Source organism: Molothrus ater, chromosome 4 (assembly GCF_012460135.2).
Source record: "Molothrus ater isolate BHLD 08-10-18 breed brown headed cowbird chromosome 4, BPBGC_Mater_1.1, whole genome shotgun sequence".
Classification (NCBI taxonomy): Eukaryota; Metazoa; Chordata; class Aves; order Passeriformes; family Icteridae; genus Molothrus; species Molothrus ater.
Window position 1 is genome coordinate 33969131 of NC_050481.2, and position 25776 is coordinate 33994906.

General features: G+C 41.0%; 1 protein-coding gene and 1 long non-coding RNA gene across 3 annotated transcripts in view; one reads left to right on the forward strand and one right to left on the reverse strand.

Moving 5' to 3' along the window:
- Positions 1-3417: 3417 nt before the first annotated feature.
- On the reverse strand, positions 3418-11305 carry LOC118686566 (uncharacterized). The gene is made up of 4 exons (XR_004980188.1): positions 11233-11305; positions 8164-8252; positions 5053-5155; positions 3418-4023 (listed from the first exon to the last, which is right to left on the reverse strand). It is a non-coding gene; the product is annotated as an uncharacterized LOC118686566 (long non-coding RNA).
- A 2868-nt stretch (positions 11306-14173) lies between these two features.
- Positions 14174-25776, forward strand: part of TLL1 (tolloid like 1) — a 125208-nt gene continuing 113605 nt past the window's right edge. Inside the window, exon 1 of one of the 2 annotated variants that reach the window (XM_036382837.1) lies at positions 14174-14655. In XM_036382837.1, the coding sequence (XP_036238730.1) occupies positions 14394-14655 (262 nt within the window). In that variant the 5' untranslated portion in view covers positions 14174-14393. The remainder of the gene's footprint in view (positions 14656-25776) is intronic. The other variant, XM_054514741.1, reaches the window with a different exon arrangement.

Below are 25776 nucleotides of genomic sequence, written 5' to 3' on the forward strand. Positions count from 1 at the left end.
CAATGTGAAATCCTCTTGTAAATTAAATTCCTTAACTCAAAAATATTGGTTGTGAGCCAGCCAGTGCTGAGAATCAAGCAGCATCTAATCAAGGTGCTTTTCACTTGTAGTGAAGAAGGATAAATCCAGTCTAAATAGATTCTGAGATTACCACTGCAAAAAAACCCACAAACTCTCATCTGTTCCACTTCACTTAGACCAGCTGAGACTGCCCACAATCAACGGCTGCAAGTAATACTTGACTTTATCAATAGATAAAGGTACAGCAGCAGGTTCAAACCTGTAATGCAAATGAAATATTGGGCTACTCAGGCTTCCCTGGGACACAGATTCCATCACATTCTTAGACCAAGCAGACAGATCATATGTTCTCTTTTGAACTCTCTTTGAAAAGTAGATGGGATTTCTTCCATTATTATTCCTTTTGGGCAGTGGTGTCAGACTCTCTTTACCAAATTTAATGTCATTCTTAAGCAGTTTGTAGATTTTTTTTTCTTGTGTTTTTTTCTTATGTAGTAATTCGTTTCCCACTACTCTTATAGGAACCTAAAATATCCCTTCAAATGATTTTGAAGTGCTCTCTTAATAGTCTCCTGAAAAAAAGGCTCTCCATTCCTTTAATGAAAAGAATGGAATATATGCACCATTTCAAGTATTGTTCATTGAGCTTGTAATAATGTCATTGATGTTTCTTTTTTTTTTAATTGAAAATATCTTGCCTCATAGATGCCTGGATTGTGTTTCTCTTTCATGGGTATAGGAGGTTGATAATAATTTTGTTTGATTATTTCATTAATATCATTCTTCAATCACTCTTTATGCCTGAGATCCCAGAAACAATGCTTGTTGTTATGCTTTATTTATGACCTTGTACTTCGTACAATTCATTTTCATCCAATTACTATTACTTTGGCTTCCAAGGTCATTCACTTCTAGTATGGTAGTACAATTCTCTTCTGCGTGGATAATTCATCTCAATAATGTATTATCAGCAGATCTCAGCAGTAGATTTTCTTTTGTATGATGAGTTTATGAATGAAAATATTAAATAAATTTTGCCCTATAGTGGCCTTCTGAGAATTTCACTAGAAAATCAAAAGAACTTTTTTGGATCCAGCTTACTGCCTGTGTAAAGAAGGAAGACTAACAATTTATGTAGCATTTATTTAACTGAATTGTTGCTCCTTGCAACATTTGAGAAACATTTGCAAAGCTTATATGAACTTTATGTTTGCATCTACACAGTTGATATTTATTTGAAAAATAACTACAACAGAAAAGTTTTAAAACTTCAATGGTGTATAGGAAAGCAATGTAGGGTTTTGCTGTACATTTATTTTGGTAGTGAATCTTTCAGTCTGACTTAGGTGGTAGAAAAACTGGCAGTGCAAAAGTTGTCTTTCATGTGGAAAACGACAAGTCTTCATGTCTTCTTTCTCTGAGAAGAAAAAAAATACAGTTCTCTATAACAATATAAAGCAATGCTGACACCTACAGAGAATGTATGTAAATATCAACTTACAATTTGCATTTTTTGTAAGAATTTCCAGAATTATTTGGTTAAAGAACAAATTACTTACAGAAAGCTTTTATAGCTTTTCTGAAAAAGTTAGATCTTTATTTTCGGCTTAGATCAGTCTTCAGTAAAAAAGATACACAAATCTGAACGTAAACTATATGCTTTAAAAATTATATCATTTACTTTCAGTAATGTACACTTCCAGTTGCATAAAAATATTTTTAAACAAATTGATTTGTTCAGCAGTGAAGGACCCAATAGCCTTGAATCAAGCCACCAGCCTGACGTACATTGCTGGACAGACTCAGGTTTACTGTTCCTGATAGACTGCTTTCCCTCCCCTCTCTCAGTGTGACACAGCAGGATTATATTGCTATTTAGAGGGTTTGCAGCCTCTCTGCTCAGCCAAACACTTCTACAAAAACTCCTGTGTAGTCGGTTGCCCATATGTGGGGCAAAGTTAAAGAAAAATTAACCCAGCAGATTGAGGAGAGATTTTGTAGAAGGGACACGGCTCTTTTACTGACTATTTCTTCACTATGATGTACTATTATGGGTTATGCAAGCTGTGATATTCACCACACTGCTGCAGAAAGGTGAACTCCTTTCTCTCCTTTGAAGTATATAATATATAGGTGTTTTAAATACATAAAAGAAGTATAACTAACAATGAATTCTCCACACTAGTCATTTTCTCAGAGGCAATATACAGGTTTGACAGTATGTTGCTTAAAGTGGTGATTTAGCAAAGTAAGCAATGGAAAGGAGGCACTAAACCATGTAAAAGAAACTTTGGAAAAATAGGAGATGGTACTTGTAGGCTTGTCTAACATTCATATTATCCATGCTCCCATTAGGCAAACCTCTGTGAAAAATTCAACTCTAAAAGAAAATCGTTTGAGTGAGTTCAATGTAGGCTTTTAAATCTGAACTCCTGAAGATATTTAACTTTTAATTTTGGTTGTAAGCAGATGAAAACTTCTGGGAAGACTGACCAGAAGGCTTGAATTTGAGCTTAGTGGGTTTTGGAAAGCTACGAATCAGAAGACAATTCTATTCATCAAAGGCAAGCCATGATTATTTTGATGTAAAACACTGAATAAACCCCCCTTATTCTAGGCCTCTACTGCTTCTTTAGAAATGAATATATCACAAGAGATTAATGTGTGTCTTTGAAAACCAGGTGCATTTCATACCCTGGAATCTTTTAATCTGACAAATAACAGTGCTTCTCCAGTAAGATAGTCAACATCTTCCCACTGAAAAAGTGATATTATGTGTATTATAATTTCTATTGGATAATCACACTATTAAAGTTCTGGCATGTTTATTTTTAACATTAGGCATGTTTTATTTGTTAATTTGTAGGCATTAAAACAGCAGACTCTCCCCTTTCCTACTGTAGCTGTGGCCCTACAGTATGTCTCTGTACAGAACACAGTTTGATATTTACCATTGTCTGTATATTCAAGCACATTCTGATGCACGTATACCAACTTGATCTCAGCTGAAGGAACTGAACCAAGTTAAGAAATGCCCTTTCCTCTTCAATAATTGCATGTTTACATTTTCAGCTTTTAATTCGTGTATGTGTTTAGAACAGAACCAATCATTGTTTTAAATTCCATTGTTCTGGGGGATCTGAGCATGATGACAACAGCGTAAAGCTTAGCTTGCAAATTTGCAGGCTGTGAGACTGACTTCTCACCAGTGTTTTCCTAGCACCAGTGGGCAAACAAACACATTTCCCTACTGATGGTTGCTATTTGCAAAGGCTTAGGCCTTACAGGCGGATAATTAAGTAGAAGTGGAGCCGGCAGTTTTCCTTCTGTCTGTCTTTCTTTCTTTCCTGGGGTGGTATGTAGAAGATGAGTCCGGTCTCTCGCCTCTCCCTCCACTGCCTTGAGAGCTTCCAGCAGCTTTTTGTGAAGTTGCCACACAATCAGCGCATTGTTTCGAAGCAAGCAAAGGCAAGGCGTTATGATGTTTTTATAGCAGCTTTCAGTCAGTTAACGGGGGAAGCGGAAATCCCACGGGAGATGTTTTGCCCGCGACCTGGAAATCGCCGGTGCCTGGCCGGAGCCCGCCGGCCCGGGGCGGGGGCAGGGGCGGCCCCGGCTCTCACTAGGGGTCGCAGGATGCCAAAAAATCACCGCCTGCTCGGAGGGCAGGGATGCCACCACACGTGTGCACCTCACCTCCAATGCCATCGCTTCCAAACTGGGCGCGATTCTTGGGAGAACACGCGCAAGCGTGGGGACGGTGTCGGGGCCGTGGGCTGCCCTCTCTAAGGGTGCTCCTGGCTGCTGGCTAAAACCGAGCTTTGCTCGGAACACGAGGGCTGGGTCTGGGAAGATGAACCATCCACTTACTATTAACTACAGGTGGTGGGTAATCTGTAAAAAAGGCCTATCGCTGGGACAGGTGAGATGATTTCTGTTGCAGACCTTAACCTGGACATTGACAGCAGACTTGGTCAGGGAGTGTTTTTTGTATTGTGCTCACTGTTGAAAATGAATAACAAATGTTATTTATAAGTACCAATCTCTTTCACACAGAATCCTTGCTTGTGGCATTTTATCACTTCTCTGGCTAGCTACCTGATTAATTCAATTATGTGTACACTCTCTGAAGAACTAGCATAGGCTACTTCAACATGATTCCTTGTTAATGCTCCGATACTAAAATATAATCACATATTTGGTTTCAGAAGAGAAACTGAACTTCCTTGTCTAGTTTGCCACTGCTTTTTAAACCAAGCCTCAGACACGTTCCAATGTCTTTATTTCCCCAACAAACAGATATTCTGTTCCTGTGGTGACACTGATGATGGAAGTTACAGAAAGAAATGTAACAAGTGATAATAACCAAAGATCCATATTTACTGATGGAGACATTTGGCAAACTGATCTGTTCATAAAAGTGAATGGAACTTGGACAGGAGTAGAGAACTTGTTGCAAATACATCAAATGGCTGTATTAAAATCAAATGAAATATGCAAATATAAAAAACTATATTCAATTGTTTGACATTTGACACCAAAGAAATAATTACTTATAAAGACAAAAAATGAACTGACAGTATCAATTTCTATAGAGAGTTGAGTGACAAAGTAATGGGTTTCAGCATATTTGTGACAGGTTACAGGAACATAATACAGAGAGAAGAAAACAGGTTTAAGAAGGAGGAAAACTAGTAGTAGGAGAGTTTCCCACAAAATGAAGGCTGCTTGAATCATTTAGAAGTCATGATCTCTTGCTTTAATGTAGGTTAGTCTTAAACCAAGAGTATTTCTGACTGTTTCCACTGCTAGCATTTTGTGCAAAGTTTATCTGCAATGTCTGTCCTGCAAACTGCTACTCATGTCCCCCACTGAAAAAGAGGATCCATGCAAATACAAATTTGGCCATGGTGTATGAAGGTAGGGAGCTTTTTAGATGTTGCAAATTAAGTGCAGTTTTTATATGGTAAGTGCAATTCTTTAACAAAGAAAGTGCACATGGCACACACATACTTAAAAAATAAATCTTACCTGTTGTGCAGTTCTACATAATAATAAACAGGAATACAAATGTACGATTCTTATGCTTCATACTCAAAGATTCTGAGTTGTTCATGTATTCAATGTTTTAAGCCTGTAATCATAAAGTAAGGGCTTCAGTGACTAATTTGACAAGGGCATTCCTGTCAGCACATTGGAAACACAAACTTAGATGTCTGGAGAATGTATAATAAATCCGACTCTTCAGAAAATCCTCACTGCTTTTTCAGTGAGAATGGATTCTATTAAGTGCAACACAGAACTGTGCATGCACAAGTGGTGCCTGAGACCTTTTCTTGGAAAGATAAAAATTTTATGTAAATGCTGGTTCCAGATTCTGGAATTAATTTTGGAAGTGCTTTGGTCTCAGAGTTTAGTTTGGGTGCTTTATATTGCGTATTCACTGATATGTGCCCCCAACTGACAATAGCTATGTCTAGTCAGTCATCTGTGACATCTCTACTATTGCAAATTATATAGCTTTGAGGTGGGGGGGGGGAAAATGAATTGCAGGAGCTTAGTACTGTAATCATGCTGAAGGAAAATTGTACTAAAATGGCTGCAAGTTAAATGCAAATTGTAAAACATATGTGTATTCCATAGATATGTGTGTAATTACTGTGAAATATGTATTATTTACAGCAAATATTGGTTGTGCCTGCACAAAACTATCACCTTAGTGAGTGAAAGAGCATTCAGTTTAGAATACAATATAATCCTTGAATTCTCCAGACAGAGGTTATTAATTATTGCTGCATGGTGCATCAGTGCCTTCTTTCAAAAGAAGCTCTTGCTGGAAAATGTTCTATTGTAGTAAAGAAGAATTGACGATAAGCAGAGTGCAAATAATTTTGGAGAGGGCTGGGTAATGTGGATGCAATTAAATTAGTTTTGCCATGCACATTTATGATCTTATGATACTGAAGATAAGAAAGAGGTGCCAAGTAAGACACCTTAGGTATATAAGGTGGTTTTTTTTTTGACAGCTGCACCATAAAATTCACTGGGTATTTTACTAATTGTATTAATGAGAAATATGTGTTAGACATTGTTGAAAACGGTAAAAGTCTCTCTGCTGTTTAGAGAACTTTTATAAGTATTACCACAGCTAAAACAATGCTGATAACTACAGGACAATATTTCTGTCATTGATAGTGCTTGTACCATAGTTTCATGCTGCTTCCTGTACGACAATTGCCATTCTTCTTCCCGGGTGCTGGTGATAGACCTTATTTATCTTCAGTGAGCCAGAGTTGGAGGAATACTTGTGTTTACATAGACACCCAATTAGGACAAGGTTCCTCTGTTTGCTTGGATTCCTTACCTCCAGTGTCACTGTTACATGTTTTCTGCCATAAGTGCCAGAGGTGTTATGAATGCTAAATTACAATGCAAACTAAAGCAGAGGTTTTTCATCTGAGTGGCTCATGGCTCAAAACAGTGACTCCTGTTTGTCAAGGTGCTGAGCTGCTTTGTCTTCCAGAAATGAATGGAAGATCAAAATGCTCAACAGTCACTCAAGATCAGGCTCATTAGAGGCTTTCTTCTGTCAAAAATCATCCACTGACTCCCAGCTATGTGACAGTGTGCTGAATACTGGAGGGTAAGATTAACCCTGTACACCTAGTCAGTCTAATAACAAATGTCACTTCTGAGTCTAACAGCAATATTTGTTCATAGAAGAACAGGTCTGGGAGTAGTACTATCATTTTTATATCTTATTACACTATTATCATAGAATTGCCAAAGAAACTATGTTCACCAGTTACCAGTGTCTAAAGTGATGACTGATAAGTGACCCTGATCAGCTCTCACACAAATCAAATGCAAATTTGCTGTCAACTTTGACAAGGAGCAGCATCTTACAAAGCTGAGAATTGGATCCTCAATGATTTATCAACTTGTAAACATAAACTGCAAACTTCAAACCAAACAGCTTTTAGCTATTGTTTTCGGGGAGTTGGAAGGTGTTGGTTTTTTGGGGGTGGGGTGTTGGGTTTTTTTGTTTGGTTTTTGTTTGTTTGTTTATTTTATGTTAGACAATAAAGTAAACCAAACAAAATCAAGTTAGCAAACATTTAGATGCCAGTTTTTCATCTAGCAACCTCTATCTATCTTCTGAAGAACTGCAAGCTAAGCTCTGCTAAGCTCAAAACTCATAGACTTTGTTTTTTTAATTAAGAGAAGGTCAGGATGCCTCCTAATACTTGGAATGCAGCTGTTTTCAGACAAGTGAATATTTAATATGACCTCTTATACTAACCTCCTAGCTTTGAACATTGCTTTAACAGTTAAGCTCTTCTGGCCCTGTGTTTAAAAAGCTGTCCACAGCTACTGCAAATTGATTTATTGCTTGATGAGGATCAGGGATGCTGAGTAAACACAGAACAGTTTCTAATTTAAGTAGTGCACCAGTGGTTTTGTTGTTGTTGCTTGATTACTTGTTTTAACATCAGTATATGTTTTCAATGTGGTTTTGCTTGCTGCAGCTTTTAGAGGAGTAAAAGTGGAGAGAACATAACACAATCATGTTATAAACACAGTCTGGTTAGGTATCTAATATTAAATTTTCTTGACAATCTCTGCTGGTAGATATTTTTTAAGTTGCTTATACACCTTTGCTTAATTGTGAAGATTTGGCATATTTTCCATGCTAGTGTCAGCTATGAGCTGATTTTCAATTTTAATTTCTTTGTCAATCTTTCTTTCAGAATGTTAGCTTAAACTATCAAGGTTTAATAATAGGTTTTTCAAGGTTTCATTTGAAAATGAAACATGGAAATAGATGAGATTGATCCTAATAAAAAATCACAGCAGTATTTTTGGAAGGGGTTCAGTATGCTCAGCCTGTGGGAAATGTAAAAAAATCTTGAGCAGAATAAAAAGAAGGAGAATATCCATCCTTGTGTAAAGAGATGTATCTTTTTTTTTTCCTGTTATCATTGGTATAGACTTACACATGACCAGAGCCAGCCTTGAATAGATGCAGCTTTAACAGCTCCCTTACCTGCACATGATCATTTTGAGCAGTGCCTTGCTTGGATCTGTAACTTAATTGAGAAGAAACCATAATTCCAAATGCTTAATCCACCTCAGCCATACCTGTGGAATGGGGAGGGCAAGGTTGTCTCACTTGAATAGATGGGGAGGAAGAACTGATTTTGCAGCATGGTAGAGCCAGCACAAAGCTCCTGAAAAAAAAATGTGGGGTGTGATCAGGAGAAATCAGCAGTGGGAATGACAGACATATTTTGGGACAAAAATTTTTCATGTAAGGAAACTGTGCATGAGGAATAACAGAGTGAAGAGATAGATGGAAGGTAGCAAACAAGCAAAAAACTGCCTCAACAGCAATGTAAGGACTGGAGTGTGAGGACTTTCCCTCTGCAACTGGGAAATATGGTCAAGGAGCAAGAGCAGCTTTGTGGTGCACACCTGGAGTAAAGAATAGACAAAGAGGGTGGATGTCAACATAACTAAAAGTTAAATCAGGTGAGAAGACAAGAGAAAGATCAACTAGGTAAAGGGAGTGAAAACAAAACAACAGCAAAAACAACAACAAAAGAACCCTGCGTAGCTAAAGATGAATCGGAGAGTGAGAAGTCCCAGAACGAGATTAAAGAAAAGTGCAACTAGGGCAGCTGGAGCTGGGAGGAGAATCAAACACTAGCATTAACTAGATAAGAAAAACAAAAGTGGGATCAGCCAAGACTGAAGAGAGAATGAAGACAGGTTTGAAATAACAAGCAAAGATAAGGCAAAGCATGGACATGGGAAGAAAGCAGATGGGAGTGTGCTATTTAAAAACACCCTCTCCCAGAGTTTGGAAGGGATCCCAAGATTCTCTCTCCTGCCATGAAATCCAGTGGTGAAGAGGGAAACATCTTTTCAAATGCTGGGCCACACACAGCATGACATATTCATGCTAACAGGTAATGTGTTGAGGAGCAGAAGATTCAAAGCAGTGGATGAATTATGTGGGTATTATTAATGATGGGGCTGTTGCTGGCAGAAGTCTAGCTGTGTTTATTCTAGAAACTGAAGGAAGCATTGAAGAAAAAAAAAATATTTGACACAAGCGGTGTCAAAATCTTGAGAGAGCTGAGCAGTTTGAAATTTGTGTCGTAGCTCTTGTCTCTGCCACAGAGTTCCTTGATAGAGTTGGTTCAAGGCTTTTAAATTATACTTCTTGATAATTTGCTTCTCAGTTTCAGATGCTTGAAAACTCCAGACTTTGATTAGGGATAGTTAGTCACTGACTAAAATTACTACAACTGAAAGCAGTGGCCTTGAAGAAATAAGCTTTTCTATAGTGCCAAGTCCTAACAGGTCTACAAGATATCAAACCAGGTAATCTGTAACTGTTTCCCAAAAGTAATATTCATATCCTGTCATAATATCCCCTCAACTGAGAGGTCTATTATAAAACTAAAAGAGTTAATATTTTGAAGCCCATGAATACTGTAGCAACAAGCTCCAAAAAATGCCCATGAGGAAATTAATAACTCTGTATGCAGAACAGGATCAGAATAAATGCATAATGAATAAAGCATGGGGCATGCTTTCAAAAGTAAAACAGAAAACATAACATTGAAGGGCTTTTTGTTAATTAAGCACAGAGGTTTGTAGGAAAAAATTATATGTGAACATGCAGTGAGCAACTTTCATAATATATGAGTACATGTAGGAGAGAAAGGGAGAAGTATGGTTTCTCTGGTGAGCTCACTGCTATGATCATGAGTGCTTGATTTTTAACTTCAAAAGTTTAATTTTAGTTTATGTGGTTCACTCAGTATAGTGTTACAATTGTGTACGTGCATGTTTGTTACTGTAGATACTTTATTTGTCACAATGTGCTTTCAGCTTCAGCATTTCCCTACAGAATGACCACTTGGGGAGTGGGAAAGTACTTAAACATAACTACAGCTGTCTCAGAAGTGCTCTAGGCACCTCAGAGTGAATATGTTTATCAGGAGATAAGGCAGGAAGGTAACCACCTTCTGCAGAACTTCTCTGTTTTAGCCTCCTGAAAAGTCCCATGAGTCCTGATCCCAAGGAGCTGACCCACCACGGTCTTCAGCCTTCAAAGCCTTAGGCATGTGCTGAGCTTGATGTTTGTGAATAAGCCCATTGTGTCCACCCACCTAAAACTCCACACTAGATGGAGGCCTAAGCAGCAGACAGATAGCCAAAGAATGAGGAGGAGGTGTGAGCAACGATGTTTCATATGTATTTTTTTTTTTAGTTCTGTGATTGTGTTTGTCTTACATACTTGTCCTTTTTTAAAGTTTTTTTTGGTTTTGGTTGTTTCTTTTTTTGTGTAGGAAGAGCTGAAAAGCCTCCAGCTTTCTGGATTAGAAAAAATTAGTAATAAATAAATATATATATATATATAAATACCACCACCACTTTTAACATAACTACATTTACCATTATCTCTGTCCCTGTATTATACCCACAGACCAGGAAATTTAAAAGAAAAGGGAAAATGGCTTTGTTGTTGCTGTTGTTGTGTTCCTTTGGTTGGTTTCCTTCCAGCTTAAGCATTCTGTCTTCCTGGCTATGTATTCGTTTCTTTGGAAACGGCTGTAGGATGGATTTTTGATTGACTGTGTTGTCAGATGGATTATCAGAGTTGTGAGCTTTTTGGAATGGTAGACATGAATGTGTGATAAGGAAAAAATATTTTTTACTTAAAATGTTTCAAAAATTTGCATCCTGAAAGGAGTTAGGTTGAATAATTAACAGGTTACTTAGGGAAAAAAAGTTTTTTTTAATGTGGAACAGTTTGGTTACTAGGAAAAAAAATATTTTAATATAAAGAAAGCTTTTTACTAATGTCACTGATGGGAATATTAATACCTAAGCAATGTCGAATAGTTTCTGCAGAGCTGCAATGCATATTTTAAAGAGTAATTCTAATGTGTAGCTGCTCTGGGTTACAAGCAGAAAACAGCTTTTACCCTGACATATACACACATTTGTTACAGCACTCATGTGCCCAGATTTCTGCATGACTCCCATCTAGCGTTTCTGGGTTTGTTTCCTGTCTTAGTCAGGGCTCTGCAAGGCCAGCTGTCCTCAAGGCTGTGAGTGCTTGGTGCTGCTCTGCCTGTGCTGGGGATGCTGAGGTCGGGGCAGATTGAGGCTGAAGGTGACGTCAGTGCCTACCTTGCTGGGAGAGTTAATCTCCTGCTGCAGAGGCTCTAATAATCTCATCACTTGGGAGACTGGCATGCTGAGGATTGCATGTTGTACATTCCTCTTCTTGGGCTGTAAAGCAATCAGCAAAACCAGTGTTTCTAAAGCTCTGTTGACAAACATGTGCTTGCTAGACAGAGATTGCTCCTTTTTTTGGGGTGGAGGTGCAAAGGCACAGGAAAGAAAATTAACTTTTTAAAGGTGCGTATATATGAAACAAGGTAACAAAACCAGGTTAGGGGGATCCACTTTTTCAAATGAGCATGCAATTTTTAATAACACTGCAAAATAAGCTGCCTCCTTTGCAGGCATAAAAAAATAACAGAAACCATATTTCAGATTGGATCAGGCTGGTTTCTTTAGTAAAACACAGCCTGCCAAACCGTGACACTGCAAACAGAGGCAGTCATCAGCCCTGACACTGCTCTGAAGGACTGACAGAAAGGGTCTCTGATAACTTCCTTGGAGTCAGTTCCAAGTGTCTGTGATGGCTGGTCATAGAAAGTATATTGAGGAAGAGGGAAAAAGAGCAGGCCACAAGTTTCTCAGGCTTTTCTTTCATCTGGTACGTGGTGCTTTTTGAGGGCTTTATGAAACACAGCAAACTGAACTGCTGGGACAAAGATTGCCTAGTGAAGGCTGCACCTTTTCAGTGGCAGCTACGCGTTCCTTGGCTTTCAAGTTTACAGCAAAAAGACTGAGTTAGGAGCAATGCAGAAACAACCTGCACGCCAAAAATATAAGGAAGCACATGGGTGCTTCAAAGACACTGACGCTACTTGGTGCCAGACTTCTTAATATTGTTAAACACCTATTAGCACTGTCTTAACCGACCTTTCCAGTTTTAATGTTGTGACCTGCCGAGACTGCCTATCTATAGCAGCACTAACCCTTCATTCGCTGGACGGCAGGGGCAGACGCACAGTGTCCGGGTAGGCACTACAGGTTTCGTCCTTCGAAGGGAGGCTCTGCACCTTGCTCCCACCCGACCCCCGTATTTTGGGGGTCTTTACAAGTCTTGACAGCGGCGATAGGAAGTTGTGTCCCGTCCTTCCTTCCCCCGATAGCTGCGATAGCACAGTGTGCCCACCCGGAGTTTGCGTTCAGTGCTTTCGGGTGCCCCCGTCCCCCGGCACCTGGGGCGGCCCGCCTGCGCTCCTGGCACGGCCGGGGGAAGGGACTGGCTCCGGATTTCCACCCCTGCCACAGAGGGAAGGCTACCGGGAAGTGCTGCGGGGAGAGAGAGCCTGCGCGGGCTTGGACGTGAGAGAAAGACGCAACCGCTTCTTGGCGGCAGCTCTTTCAAAAGTCCGTGTTAAATGTGACACCCCGGCGAAATGGGAGCAGAAGAAACACCCCTCTACCCGCCCCTCGTCGTCCCCCCCGCCCTTTTCCATGGAAACTCGTACAAGGAGGAGGAGTAGAGTTTGCTACGGAAAAGTCTCACCTTGGTCTGAAACAGTTTCAGGCGTTCCTGCAGGATCGGAGCTGCCCGTCTCGGGGGAGGGGAGGAGGCAGGCAGGGAGATCTCTAGCTACCTATACGTGTATACATATTTTTTTCCCCCGCTTGATCTTATTTTATTCCAGCAGCACGTATCTCTACCCCTCCTCCCCCTCCCTCTCCAGGTTGATCGGCTGAAATGAGGCTTTGCGCGCTGATCCCTTCTCGGGCTTTAAAACAAAACCCGGCCCCGCGCAGCCGGCGGCAGCTCGGGGCGCCTCGGCGCTGAAGCGCGGCGGGGCCGGGCGAGGCGAGGCAGGACACCGCGGAGCGGGGCGGTGGCTCCCGCGGAAACTTCGCTTGGAAAATAAACCTCCACCACTTTCCTGGAGATCCACGTGAGAGCAGGAAAGCCCGACTGCAAGATCTCTGCGCTGCTGCATGCTGCAATTTTACTTTTTGTTTGCCTTGATTATTTTTTTTTTTTTGCTGTTTGTTTGTTTGTTCTTACTTTCATTTTGGAACCGGCTCCCAGCTGCTTGGCTGAACTTCTGGAGACCAGTGGACCTTTTATAATGCCTTCTTCTGTTTTAAACAAACTGTGGGCTCTTAAACTTTTCTCTTTCCCCCTCCCCCTCGCTCCTTAACCCCCACCCTTCAGCTCATGGGGCTAACACTGCAAAGCAGCAGCAGCAGCAGAGGGGGAAATATACAGACACCGATTTATTTTCCTGTCTCCTAAATTGTAGTTAATTCTTCTTATCGTCCTCCTCAGCACCCATTTTCTCGCGCTTTTTCGGCTGCCGGGTGTCGATCTATGCATTGTTTTATCTGATCTCGATCCTTTTGTTGTTGTTGTTTAAATGCCATGCACTGCTTATCTAGAGAGAAAGCTATATGGAGATAGAGGCGTATAGTGAATGCGCGTGTGTTTCCATAAGACACACTATCAAGGGAGCAGATCAGAAGCAGCCCGGATCCTGACCCTGACTGTATGAATAAGTAAGCAGGATGCTGACGACTGTGTGTTAGTTGCCTGTAAGGTTTTCGTAAGTTAAAGGGCGACGGAGGAGGGGGGACAGGACAGAGACAGAGCTTAGAGTGTTTGTGCAGAGGGGGGCGAAACTCTGACACTTTGCTCCTTCCAGCATAGCTGCTGCCTCCCATCAGTAGAGCTCCGCGGTTTGCTGTAGTGCACCCCACCTCCCTCTCCCTCCTCCCCGCTCCCTTTTCTTCCCTTCCTCCCTTTTTTTTTTTCTTCTTTCTCTTTTCCCCCCCTCTCCCCGAGGTAGTTTGCTGATGTGCAGCCCGAATCCATCTTCTGGCAGCACCAGCGGGACCGGGGTCGGCGGCGCGGCGGTCGGCGGGCGCGCAGCGGGGCGCGGGCCGGGCGCGGAGCGGGACGCGGGCAGCAGCCGCCGCGGCCGCCTCCTCCGCGGGAAGTTTGGCTGGGTTTTGACAGAGGCGAGGGGAAGCCCTGACAGACAGGATCTCCCGGACTGAGTCCACCCCCTGCGCCCACCCACACACCCAGCGACTTTTCCCCGGCGAGGGGGCAGGGGGGGCAGCGACGCTCATGCTCCTCACTCTGTGTCGCACCCGTCTGACTGGGGCTACCTAGGGAGCACCGTCTCTTGGAAGAGCCTCCAGGTGGAGAAGGAAAAAAATACCAACCTCCCCCAGAACCTATGGTTTCTCCATCCCTTACCCTCCTTTCCCAAGCCGGCGTGGACAGCAGAGCCGGCCGCCTAGTTCACCCTCGCCCTGCTCGCCACCTCTCCGCCCGAGGGAGGATGAAGATGCTTTGCTGGAGGATGGCACTGTGGCTGGCCGGGTGGACGGTCTGCGGGAAGCCTTCTTCCTGCTCTGGCCTTGATTATGACTACACTTACGATTTCACTGAAGAGGATAAAGCCGAGGCGATAGATTATAAGGATCCTTGCAAAGCTGGTAAGTGACTTCCACGTCTAATGCAGCTCCCCGCCCCCTCCCCAGATGGTGACTTTGTCTCGGCTTTATTTACGCGGGGTGCGTGTGGGGGGAGTCCCGGGCTCACCTGCTCCCTTCCCGGGGCAGCGGCGGCGAGCGCAGCCGGAGCCCTGCATCCAGCCGCCTTGGCTGGGGAAGGTACCCGGGACCTGCTCTTCTGGGACTTCCCACTTACTTCCCTACGGTCTCCGGCTGGGCTGGGAGAGGCGCGGCGGCGGGCAGGGCTGGAGCGGCCGCCAGCGCTCCGCGGCCCCGGGGGCGTCGTGCCGGCCGAGGAGCCGCGCAAGTTGCAGAGAGCATTTCGGCGGGGCTCGAAGGTGTCGAGGCGGGACTGCGCCCCGCAGCACCGGCCGGGCACACGGAGCGGCCGGGCCGGGCTCCGCCGGAGGGTGGCGGCTTCTCCCGGGGCCCTCCCTGCCCGCCCCCGCGGCGGGAGCGGGTGCCGCCTCCGCCTCCCTCTCGCCTTCTCCCATCCCAACCTGTCGCTCCCTCCCCGGCCGGGCACCCCTTCCCGTGGGCCGGGGCGGGCCCTCGGCGCCGGCCGCCCCGTGGAGGTGGATGCGATAAGCGCGGCTCCCGAGCGGGAGGGTTGCGCAGGGGCGGTGACTGTCTGTCTGTCTGTCTGTCTGCCGAGCTTTCGGCCCCCGCGTCCCGCTTCCAGAACCCGGCTGGTGGTGCTGCGTGCCGGTGTGCCACAGCCTGTGCCGTAGGGTTCCACAGCCTGTGCCGTGGTGCCTCCCGCCTGCTCGGTGCCTGACAGATCCCTTTCCACGCTGTGCTGAGGTACAGCCTCTTCTCGCTTTGTACAGTGGTTTTCTAGAACGTTTATCCTACTGATTAAGGACTGCAGCCTCTTTAATGTCAGATAAATTCTTCACCTATTGAAGTTATCGGTAACAAGAACTGGCCTCAGGAACCGAGTTCACTGGTATTTCAGTAGACATGTGTATCTCGGTGATGCTTTTTTATCCTCCCCAAAGTGTTCTCAACAGCAGTGGTTGTCCATTCCCAACAGCTCTATTGTTAAACAAGCGCTCAAGTTTTCTAGCAGCCTCCTTTGCATTAATTAGTTATTTTGTATTCTGAAAACTAGTTCAGCCAAAGGTTGTGTTCTCTATATCTGTGGTTTTCTTTAATTTATTGAAGAGAATGTGTGGTGTACATATATGCCAAATATGCAGACGCTCTGTTTTTCTAATCACAAAAATATTTTGTTCCTAATTGTGAATTGTTAGGTCTGACTTGCTTACAACTGAAGAATGTTCAAGTTCAAAAAGAACAGAAGCAACTGCAATCAAAACATTATTTTTTCCTCAATTAACACTCACAAATAAGTAACTGGTCATTGTTAACCTTTTCTTCTGGTCTGCAATTATTTAAGAAGATTCATATGCATCATTTAATATAATGAGAAATGCCTGTTTACTCTCAGTTTGCTGTGGGATTCTTGTTTCATAGTGGGAATAATTAGCAATTATAATTCATGATACTAAGTGTTTTGAGGTTATGCATGAGAGAAAGACAACAGTAGGAGAATGCAATTTGATCTGCATTGCCAATTCTCTGCCATCACTTAGTTTTGCCTGGAGAAAGAAGCATTTGTTTGGAAAATTTGGCCCATGGAAACATTTTATTGAAGTTCTTACTTGTGCTGCTTCACAAGTATAGGGAGCTTAGGTACTGCAGGGACAAGAGATAGGTAGGTAGGTGTATGAAGAGTTACCTGTGTGTAGTTCCTCTTAGTCTTAAAAGCTATCACTTTGAGGATGTCTATCCAGTGAAAAAAACTATTATTTTGTTTGCTTCTTAGTGTGTGGTAGTTCTTCAGAAATAAAAATAAATGTGCCTCAATGCTGCACACTGGGTGTGTACCATGTACCCATCATTTTTTAATAAAAAATTGAAAGCTCTATATATCAATGAAACTGATCCTCCAAGAGTATTTCCCAATTTACTTTTCCTGCTAGATCTTCCTTAAAGGCTCCATTAACCTCAGCCTGTAAAGTGCCTGATCAAAGATGCTGGGAGCAGCGGGTGCTCAGCCTCTTTTAGCAGCACAGCCCCAGTGTGTGTTCTCCCTAGGTCAGCTCTTATCGTCTGGGGTGGGTTTTGGGCTCCCAGGAGTAAATTTACTGATCTCTGCCATTAGGATGGGTTCCACAGTGAGGCCCTATAGAAGGACAAAGCCAGGCTTCACACTCAGGGGTGTGAGACGTTCACACTCAAATTTGTGTGTCACTCAATGCGCAAGGAAACAGGATAAAATAAGAGAATTTTTGCTGAGATAAGGTATGCAAGCTTTGTAGATATAATTAACACCTGCTTTTACTGCATCTTGAGGGCCTGCAGCTGAGCCTGTAAAAGTGCCTTTTTTTTAAGCTGTTCAGGTTGGTCAGCTGGGTCAGTGTTTTCTGTTAGGAACCAGATAGAAATGAGTTTCTGCAGCTTAGAAAACAAGCTAAGCCATTTATGGTTTTACCTAGTTCAAAAATTTCAGTGATACCAGTGCAAATCTTAGGCATGGTAGAATAATTTGACCTACCCCCAAATATGCTGATGCAAGATTGTTTCACCTGTATTTTAGAAGTTATTTGCATTCAAATTTTCTCCAGTGAGTGGTGTTTGCTGCTTAGTTTTCTACTGAATAGACTACGTTTGCAATCTTGTGACAGAAAGCACTGCACATGAGGCATGAGATCCATAGTTAGATGAAGTTATAATTCTGTAGCTCCTTATAGATAACTATTTCTGTTGAATAAATGTTCTCTTGGTAGGTCCTTTTCTCCCTGTTTTATTGTGAAAAAACTGAAGGAATTTACCAGAAACACAATGTGGCAGCCTCTAAGGGGTTATTTATGGGTATTCTGTGGGGATTTTATGGGTGCTATATATGTGTTTTAACTTTTTCACAAGGAAGGGATCATTTTAGTGGATGTGCCTAGAATCACACTGCTGCTTTGACTTAAAACTCCCAGGAGCAGCACAGTGCGGGATGCTATAGAGGCTGAAAAGTACATTTTATTACAATATTTCAAACTTTGTGAAAAATCTACAGATAACAGATGTCTGTCAGATGCCCTGTAGAACTAGGAGGTGTTTCTGGAGCTGATGTTGCCATTTGCATCTAAAACAGCAGCTATTTTATGCAGCAACCCCAAAGTACAGTCTCAGTAGTAAAGCCAGCACATCAGGAGCCCTGGAGCTTCAGGGAAAAGAAGGGCCTGGAGAAATGCTGTGGTGCTGTTGGGGAGACAACCATTGGAAGGAAGCTGTTGACATTGTGCAGAAGAACTTGATGAGCTGTGTGGTTTCCCGTAGGTTTGTCTGCAGACCTTTAACCTGTGTGTGAATTTTGGGTCACGCTACTCCTCCTTCCAGCAAGAATCCTGGCACACTGTAGCAGCGGGATGTGATGTAACGCAGTTTCTGTGCTTCTGATGTCTCGGATATTTCCTTGTGTCTCTCTGCAGGATATTGCCCTCAGTGTTTACCGTTGTGAGTTCAAGTGTAAGGCATTCTTAGTTCATCTTCAAGATGTAATTTGCCAGAAGATGTGAAACTGGGAATGCCATAGTCTTAGGACATAGATCAGCATTTGCATAATCAGATATCATTCCAAAGAAGAAAATGCTGGGTTAGATTTCAAGGGGCATCATCAGACTTTTTGAATTGCAGCATGCACCTGCATTTATTTGTGGATTCCTGAGGTTTTTCTCTTTTTTTCCATTCTTACCACAGTTTATGACTTATTCAGGATATCTGCTGAGAAACATAGAGAGTGAGATGACTAGAAAAACAATTTCCCATCCTGTAATACTTGTTCATAGCCTGCACTTAGTTGATATTCAAGGTTTTTTGAAGGCTTTTGTTTTGTTCTCTCAACAACTTTGTTTTCCTAAAACAAAGTAAAGCAAACAAAAAAGGTGGGTGTACTCTGGTGTGGTCTTCCAATTAAAATACCATGAACCGTGGGAGATTAGGCAAGAAGTCTTAGTTCTGTTGTATAGCCACAGTGCTGAGGTCTCTTTCAGCCTCTGGACAGCTGACTGTCCTCAGATAAGTCTCTTTTAGCATTTCTTCTGTGAGGTATTTCACTTCCTAAAACAAATGTTAAAGGTTTGGGGAATAAACTTGAAGTTGAGTTCCTTGGGCTATTATTTTTCCCTTTTGTGGGCCTGTTTTTTTGCAGTAGAAATTTTGTCTTGTACTAGGAGAAACTTTCCCAAGGAAAATGTCACTGAAACTTTTACAGTTTTCACTGCCATTAGCTTGGATTACTCCCCCTGCCAAAACCCAGTTAATTGGGATTTTTTTTCCTTTCAAATGATGCATGCATTGCTCTTATATTTTTCCTCTCAGTGAAGCTAGATAAAAATGTCAAAAAATAAAAGAATATCATAAACAAGCAAGTAAATTTAAAGCTTTATACCTTGAAAGTTGGTTAGCATGCAGTTATTTGACTAAGAACAAATTCTGTATGTATGCATGCCTGCCTGCTTGAGAATTAGAGAAAATTAAGATTGACTGTACTAATTTCTCCATTTCTCCCTCCTGTGAGAATCTAAGGAACTACTTTGTTTACTTTGCACTTTCATAAATAATAATAAAAAAGTTTGGACTTAAAAATAATAAAAAAGTATGTAGCAGGAAAATTAGTATTTCCCACATCACTGAAGCATCTAACCTAATAATATATTTTATTGGTAAAATAGCTGAACAGGAAAGATTGATAGTAAATGTTGAGTACAATTGTTATGCAGTGTCATCTGTAACCGCAGTCTAACTATTGTTTCCTGATGTTGTAGCAGCAGCATTCTATACTGCTACATTTTTATTTTAGTTTCCCTCTTGTGCTCTGGGACATGTGTTCAGTTGTAAGCATTCTAATTGTGCATTCTGGTAATAGGAAAATTCTTAAAACCTCTGATTCTATATTTTGAATCTGTTGCATGATTTAGGTAAAAGAGATCTTTCATATTTATAGTTCAGTCATGTAGTAGACTCTTAAAGCTATATTGTGCAGTTTGTACTAATATAGAGGTTGTGCTGCTAATATTACTTGCCAGACTGACAGAACTGTGACTGTTCATGTGGTAAATGCATAGTGTAGGCAGCTGAAAGAGAAACAAGCTTTTCTGAATAGTCTTCCCAACTGGTTCCCATCCTGCTGTGGATAAACTTATAGGGTAAATAAGACTACTGAGAAATGTAGCTTTTGCATATTCCCCCCCCCCCCCCCCCCCCCCCAGAATTCTCCACCATTACTTTATCTTTTATGCCCTTAAATGTAGTATCTCGACACCTTTGAAAGAGATTTGTGAGAACATAAGGTTCTTTTCCTCCTCAGCTTCGTTGAAAAGATTAATTCAGTATGAAATTCTGGGAAAACTACATTAAATGAATATGTTTTATGTTCTAACTTTGTGAATGTCCTTCCACACCAAAGGCTGAATTTCATGTCCAGAGCGCTTTCCATAGGCGTCTGTTTCTGAATACATATCCGGTGTGTCGAACGAGTGACCTGCAAGGAGCAGTATTACATCACTGCAAAACAAGGCTAATTGACAAATCTAATTGAGCTTGGAATCAAGTCCCCAAGGCAAACTCTGAAACACTCACCACACCTGGATATCTGCATTATGTCATTCTGATTGCCCCTCTGGACAATAGGGTTGATAGGCTTATGACATAATTTCATTCACTTCTTTTTGGAGAGAAAATCATGTCTGTGGTGCATGGTGGTGACAGATGGTCTGTAAAATGGAAGAGCTGTAAGACTGGAGAGTCAACTTCTGGTTTTCACAAGCACAGTGGACCTTGTGGAGAGGAAGACTTCTTTTTTCTGTTCCTGGATGCATTATTGTAGTCTAAATTTTATAACAGTGAATGAACAATGGAAGAAATCTCTAGTCTTTGTTTAGACAAGATGTGTTTATGCTTAAACCGAAATAGCTTTTTATAGTCTGGCTTTCAACCTAAGAAAAATGTTCTAGTATTTATTTTTTGTTTCTACTATGTATCTGTAGAAAAGATAAATTCTAAGAGCAGTGTTACACAGAGCAAAACTAAGCTTTGGCCTTCCAAAGCTTTCAGTTGGATGAGCAACATTTCATAGGGTTTTTCAGAGTTTTCTCAGCCTCTTTAGGACCTTTCTAACCTCCTTGTTTCAGTCATTAGTGAATGCAGTCCATACCCCCCATTCTTAACCAGAAGCAGCTTCTCTCCACCTCCCTACTACATCTCTTCAGAGTAACAGAACCGAAAGTGTGACTAGAGAAATCTTTGTGTATTTTTAGTTCTGTCTTGTCAGGATATTTTTCTTGGCTGAGAGCTAATGGGCAATCTGTTAATGTGTTTTAATGCATATTCATTCTTTGTGTCTGCTGAGTATCTTCTACTTCTTTTCCTATAGTTTCTTTCATTGTTACTATGGCAAGTTTCCTTGCTCTGGATTCATTCCCCCTCCACTGAATGCACTTTTTACTTGTTTTCAGCTTTTCCTTGTGCTGCCTGATAGGTCTTTTTCTCTTCCCTGTTTTCTTCCCTTGATGTGTTATTCTCTTGCTTACAACTATCAGTTTTTCCCTCGAAATAGAACTTCTAGCTCATCATCAGGCTTTCTGTAAGATTGTCCCCTAGTGCTTTGATAGCTCTGGAGCAGAGAAACTGGGCACCTGTGAGCACAGCTGGAAACGAGGAGGAGGAGAAAGATGAGTGGGCTGTGTGTGACCAGCATGTTCTCAGAGGCCTCGTGCTGGATGCTCAGTGGGCTGCAACGATCTGTGAGGCACTGCACAGCCAATCCTGAAATATCCAGCTACAAATGTTTGTGCAGAAAACATACATCCACCTTCTTCTCTGCTGGGCTCCCGTACCTAAATATCAAGATTTGATGTGAAGACAGCCCCTTGCTGACCAACAGGAGCAAGAGTACTCTAAGTACTTGGAGTGTAAAGGTTTTTTGGTTTTACTTTTTTATAAAAAAAAAGGGGTTTTGTTTTTGCTTTTGTATAAATAGTAGCACAGGAGAACAGGTTGAGCTGGGAAGTGTGAAGGTGGAGGCTGTGCTGGGGACATATGCAGAGAGTGCTGGTGTGTGACCCATGTGAGTGATTGCTCCTGCAGGCTGCTACAGAGGCAGCTCCCACTCAAACAGACACTCCCAGATGGCTTTTTTTTTTTAACTTTTGGCTTTTGGGGGGGAATTTTGCCTGAGTAATGGTCTGCAAGTGCAAATGTTGAGTGACTGTGAGTTATCAGGTGTTTGAAAATATTTGAGCACAATCAGATAGCTCTTAGAGAGCGATAATGCTCCAAAATTTAGGTTTGTGGGTTTTCTCTTCAACATTACAAAACAGAGATTCTCAAGACCAAAGTGCCAAAAAATCAATATTATCCTAAAATAACTCCTAATTTTTTTCTTGAGGTGTGTGAAATACAATGCCTAATAGGATATGCAGTGTTTATTAAACCAGTTTCTTTGCTATATATACTCTAATGATAAAAAGGTCCATCAATAATTGACTAGAATTGATTTTGAAGTTTTTTCCTTCATTTTGATGGTCATAAGCGATGCCTGATCAGGAAATAACCAGCAAAATTAGGACACAAAATTGCAAAGGAAGGATGTTTATTTTAAAATTAATTTCCAGTGTATTGACATCTGACTTTGGAAATTCTCTATCTTGCTGTCCTCGTGAATGTCATGTCTTTTCCTACAGAAACTGAATGACAGGGACACATTGCTGCATTTGAAAGGTGCCAATACCTCTCCAGCCACATTGTGATTCCTGGATATTGTAAATTGTACGGTGGAACTTTAGTATCAGTTCTTGTAAGAAGTGAGGGGACAAGGACATCAGCTGGGGAGGTTGTATCAAAATAGTTGCACAGATGAATTACATTATTTTCATGCTGATAGCAGCAGTTAAATGTATTCCTAATAACAAGTGTAATTGTTATCAAACAAAAATAAATTCATTTTATTGGTGTCTGATATTTTAATAGGTGCTAGTTAGGTCTGTTCTTGCTGTCATGGGCATTGTGGCACTAAAGACCTTCAACACTTTTCACTTTCCCAAAAGTGGATAAAGAATTTTGCTTAGGGCACAGTGATTGTCCATAGAGAACTTCTGATGTTTCCAGATGATGTATTCAGATAAGCAAAGAAAATAATTTCAGATGGTTTTTATATAATATCAAGATTTATTTAAACAGTTTACTTGCAGAGTGAATTATATTTGCTTTCATGAGGAGTAGTTTTAGAACAACTCTGCGGGTGTGAGAACATGACGATGAACTGCCCAATTTCTCCATCTGGTAAAATGTCCTTATATTTATAACAAATTTGCATACATCTTCTTTTTCACTTGTTCTTGCTTTATTCCCTTACTCAACATTACTCTTACAATTGTGCTCTTACTTCAGCTTTATTTGTAGGTAGGTTATGACACACTTTACAACTGTTTCCATACTTATATTCCTGTACTTCATCCCCTGTATAAATGTATAGGCAAATGGATAAATCAGGTATCTTGTGTTCAGGCAACATGCTTAGCCCTTTTCTAATGAAGAGTGTAGTCCATGAAAAATCGCCATCACCATGTTGAAGGCATGTTACCCATTTTTGATGATGTTCATTTTAGTACCAGGATCTTTCATATGTCCATCAGCCCATCCTTTTGCCATAATATAAACTGCTCAGTCTTTAACTATGGAACTCTTCAAGACTATTGATTCAGGACTGAATTGTGGAATTCTTTTTCTGTTACTGATATGCCATAATTGCATTATGTTCTGATAACTTACAGAGATGAATCTTTTATGCTTGGAAAAGAAATTGTTAAAGAAAAACCCACAATAAACCCTTAGAAAAAAAACCATTAATTCAGCCTGTAAATAGCTAAGGTACTAGGCTTGCATGGGTATTTAATTCCCCCAAGGTTGCATTATTGGAAAAACTGTTTAATGAAAACAGGGTAAAAAGTTGTTCAAGTTAGCAAAGAGAAAATGAAAGAGAAAGAACATGATAAACATGAACAATTTCAGAAATTATACAAGAAGATAAAATAGAAGATATTTGTTTCTACTTCTATTAGTCTGTTAAATTCTGAAGTGGAAAATTCAAAACAGAGACTAAGAGACCTGGGGATTTTATGCAACTTTTTTTTTTTTTATTGAAATCTGCTAAAGGATTCCATGGAGTCAGTGTTTGGATATATGATATGACATTTACATAGGTAGCAGGGCTATCTGGAGGACTGGTATTTAGTAATGGTAACAATAATGATTTTCAAGTGTATACCTCAGGCTTCAGAGTTCAAGCCAGTATTTAGTAGCTTGAAACAAGGATGAACCCCAATATGTGGCAAGATTATGCCTGTCTACCTAGTGCAAATTCTTGTTTCTTTCTCTGAAGCAGCTGGTGGTGACTGCTGTCAAAGACAGGACCTTGGATATGATCCAGTGTTGCAGTTCCTTTGTTCCTCAGCCCTCCTTAAGTGCTATTTCAAAAACTCATGTCTTGTAGTATGCCTAAAAAATAAATGCAATTTAGCTATTTTGGGATGTGAATGAATTTCAAAGCTCAATATCACTGAAAACACATTGACCAACTATAGCTGATGAAAATGAATGTATGCAGGCATACAAGAAGAAAACTGCATTTAGCTGTGTTTGAAGATTGTCAGTATGGGTCCAGTGAAGCACTTCTACACGTTTATCTGTAAACCACATGTATGCACACACTCACCTGACTACCTAAGGAGCTACCATGGAAGCAAAGATGCCTGTAGAACTATCTGTAGAGGCTCTTTGAAGTCATGTGTACAGATTGTGTGGGTGCTGTTCTTCTTTTTGCTTTTCCCCCACTTACAAATGCCAAGATAACTTGTGTGTAAATCTGACCTAGAGGCCATTGGACTCACTCTGTGTTTCCAGTTACTTTAGAGATAATGTTTATAGGTGAATAAGTAATAAGCAGAGCTGACTAATTCACTTCTGTGTACTTGTATGCATGTGCTCACATGCTTTGCAGGCACATCAATGAAGGCAGTTGGATTTTTGCCCCAGTTTCTGTAGTTGTCATCACTAACACAAGAGTATCATGAAATCTTGCATTCAGTGACCTTGTGATTACAGGTTCTTTCTTGCTGGACTGGGGTGTGAAAAAATCCAGCAGCTTGAAGAGCATCTGATTTTCTCTTTTTTCCCTTTATGAGAAGCTGCAGGATAAGACTGGATTTTGATTACTGCAACAATTTCTCAACCTTTAGAGATAGGTTTCTTCTTGTCACAGCTGAATACTCTATTAATTGGGCAATCTGATAAATGGCTCAAGTTGCTGATAAACATGATGGTTGCAGTTGCGTTTACAGTTCCTTATCTGTATAATTTCAAGAAATGTAAAGTCAAAGATAAGAAGCCATTTGTTACAAAATACAGCAGGCATGTGAAACTGGTGTCAATCATGTACCATTAGGTGAAGTTTGACAAGCCCTGAAATCTTTAATCACAATCAAAGCACTGAAATCTTCAGTGATTTGCAATATCCCCAGATTACCACATTTTCTAATCCAGAGGCTGCTAGGAGATGAAGAGATCTTGGAAAACTAGGAGGAACAGGTGTACTAGTGTTCCCATTTATTTATTAAATTGAAGAATTAGTTAATGGCAAAATAAGAAGGGAGCAGAAGGTATTTTTTCCCCACAGCTATGTGTAGTTTGGATGGATTGGAAAAGCTCTAGATTGCTGTATAGAACTAAGTAAACTTACAACATAGCCTAACTCTGTGCAAATCTTGCATTTAACCACGTAGTTTGTTACTTTTGTGTTTTGAAAACTTCTGTTTTCTTTCTGATGTTGTTTCTTCGGTGTGTTGAACTTAAATCATAGCCAGAGTGAGAACTGCAGGTGATAAATGAGTCTAGATTTGACTGAGGATTCTTGTTGAAGAAAGTTCTTGGCTTTATTTACAAAGTTTTCTTGGTAAGGGAAAGAAGTAAGGAGAAAAATCTTTCCCCTTCATGAAAATATTAACTTTCTACAGCTTTTTGATCCTTTGATCACTAAATTGCAGGTGT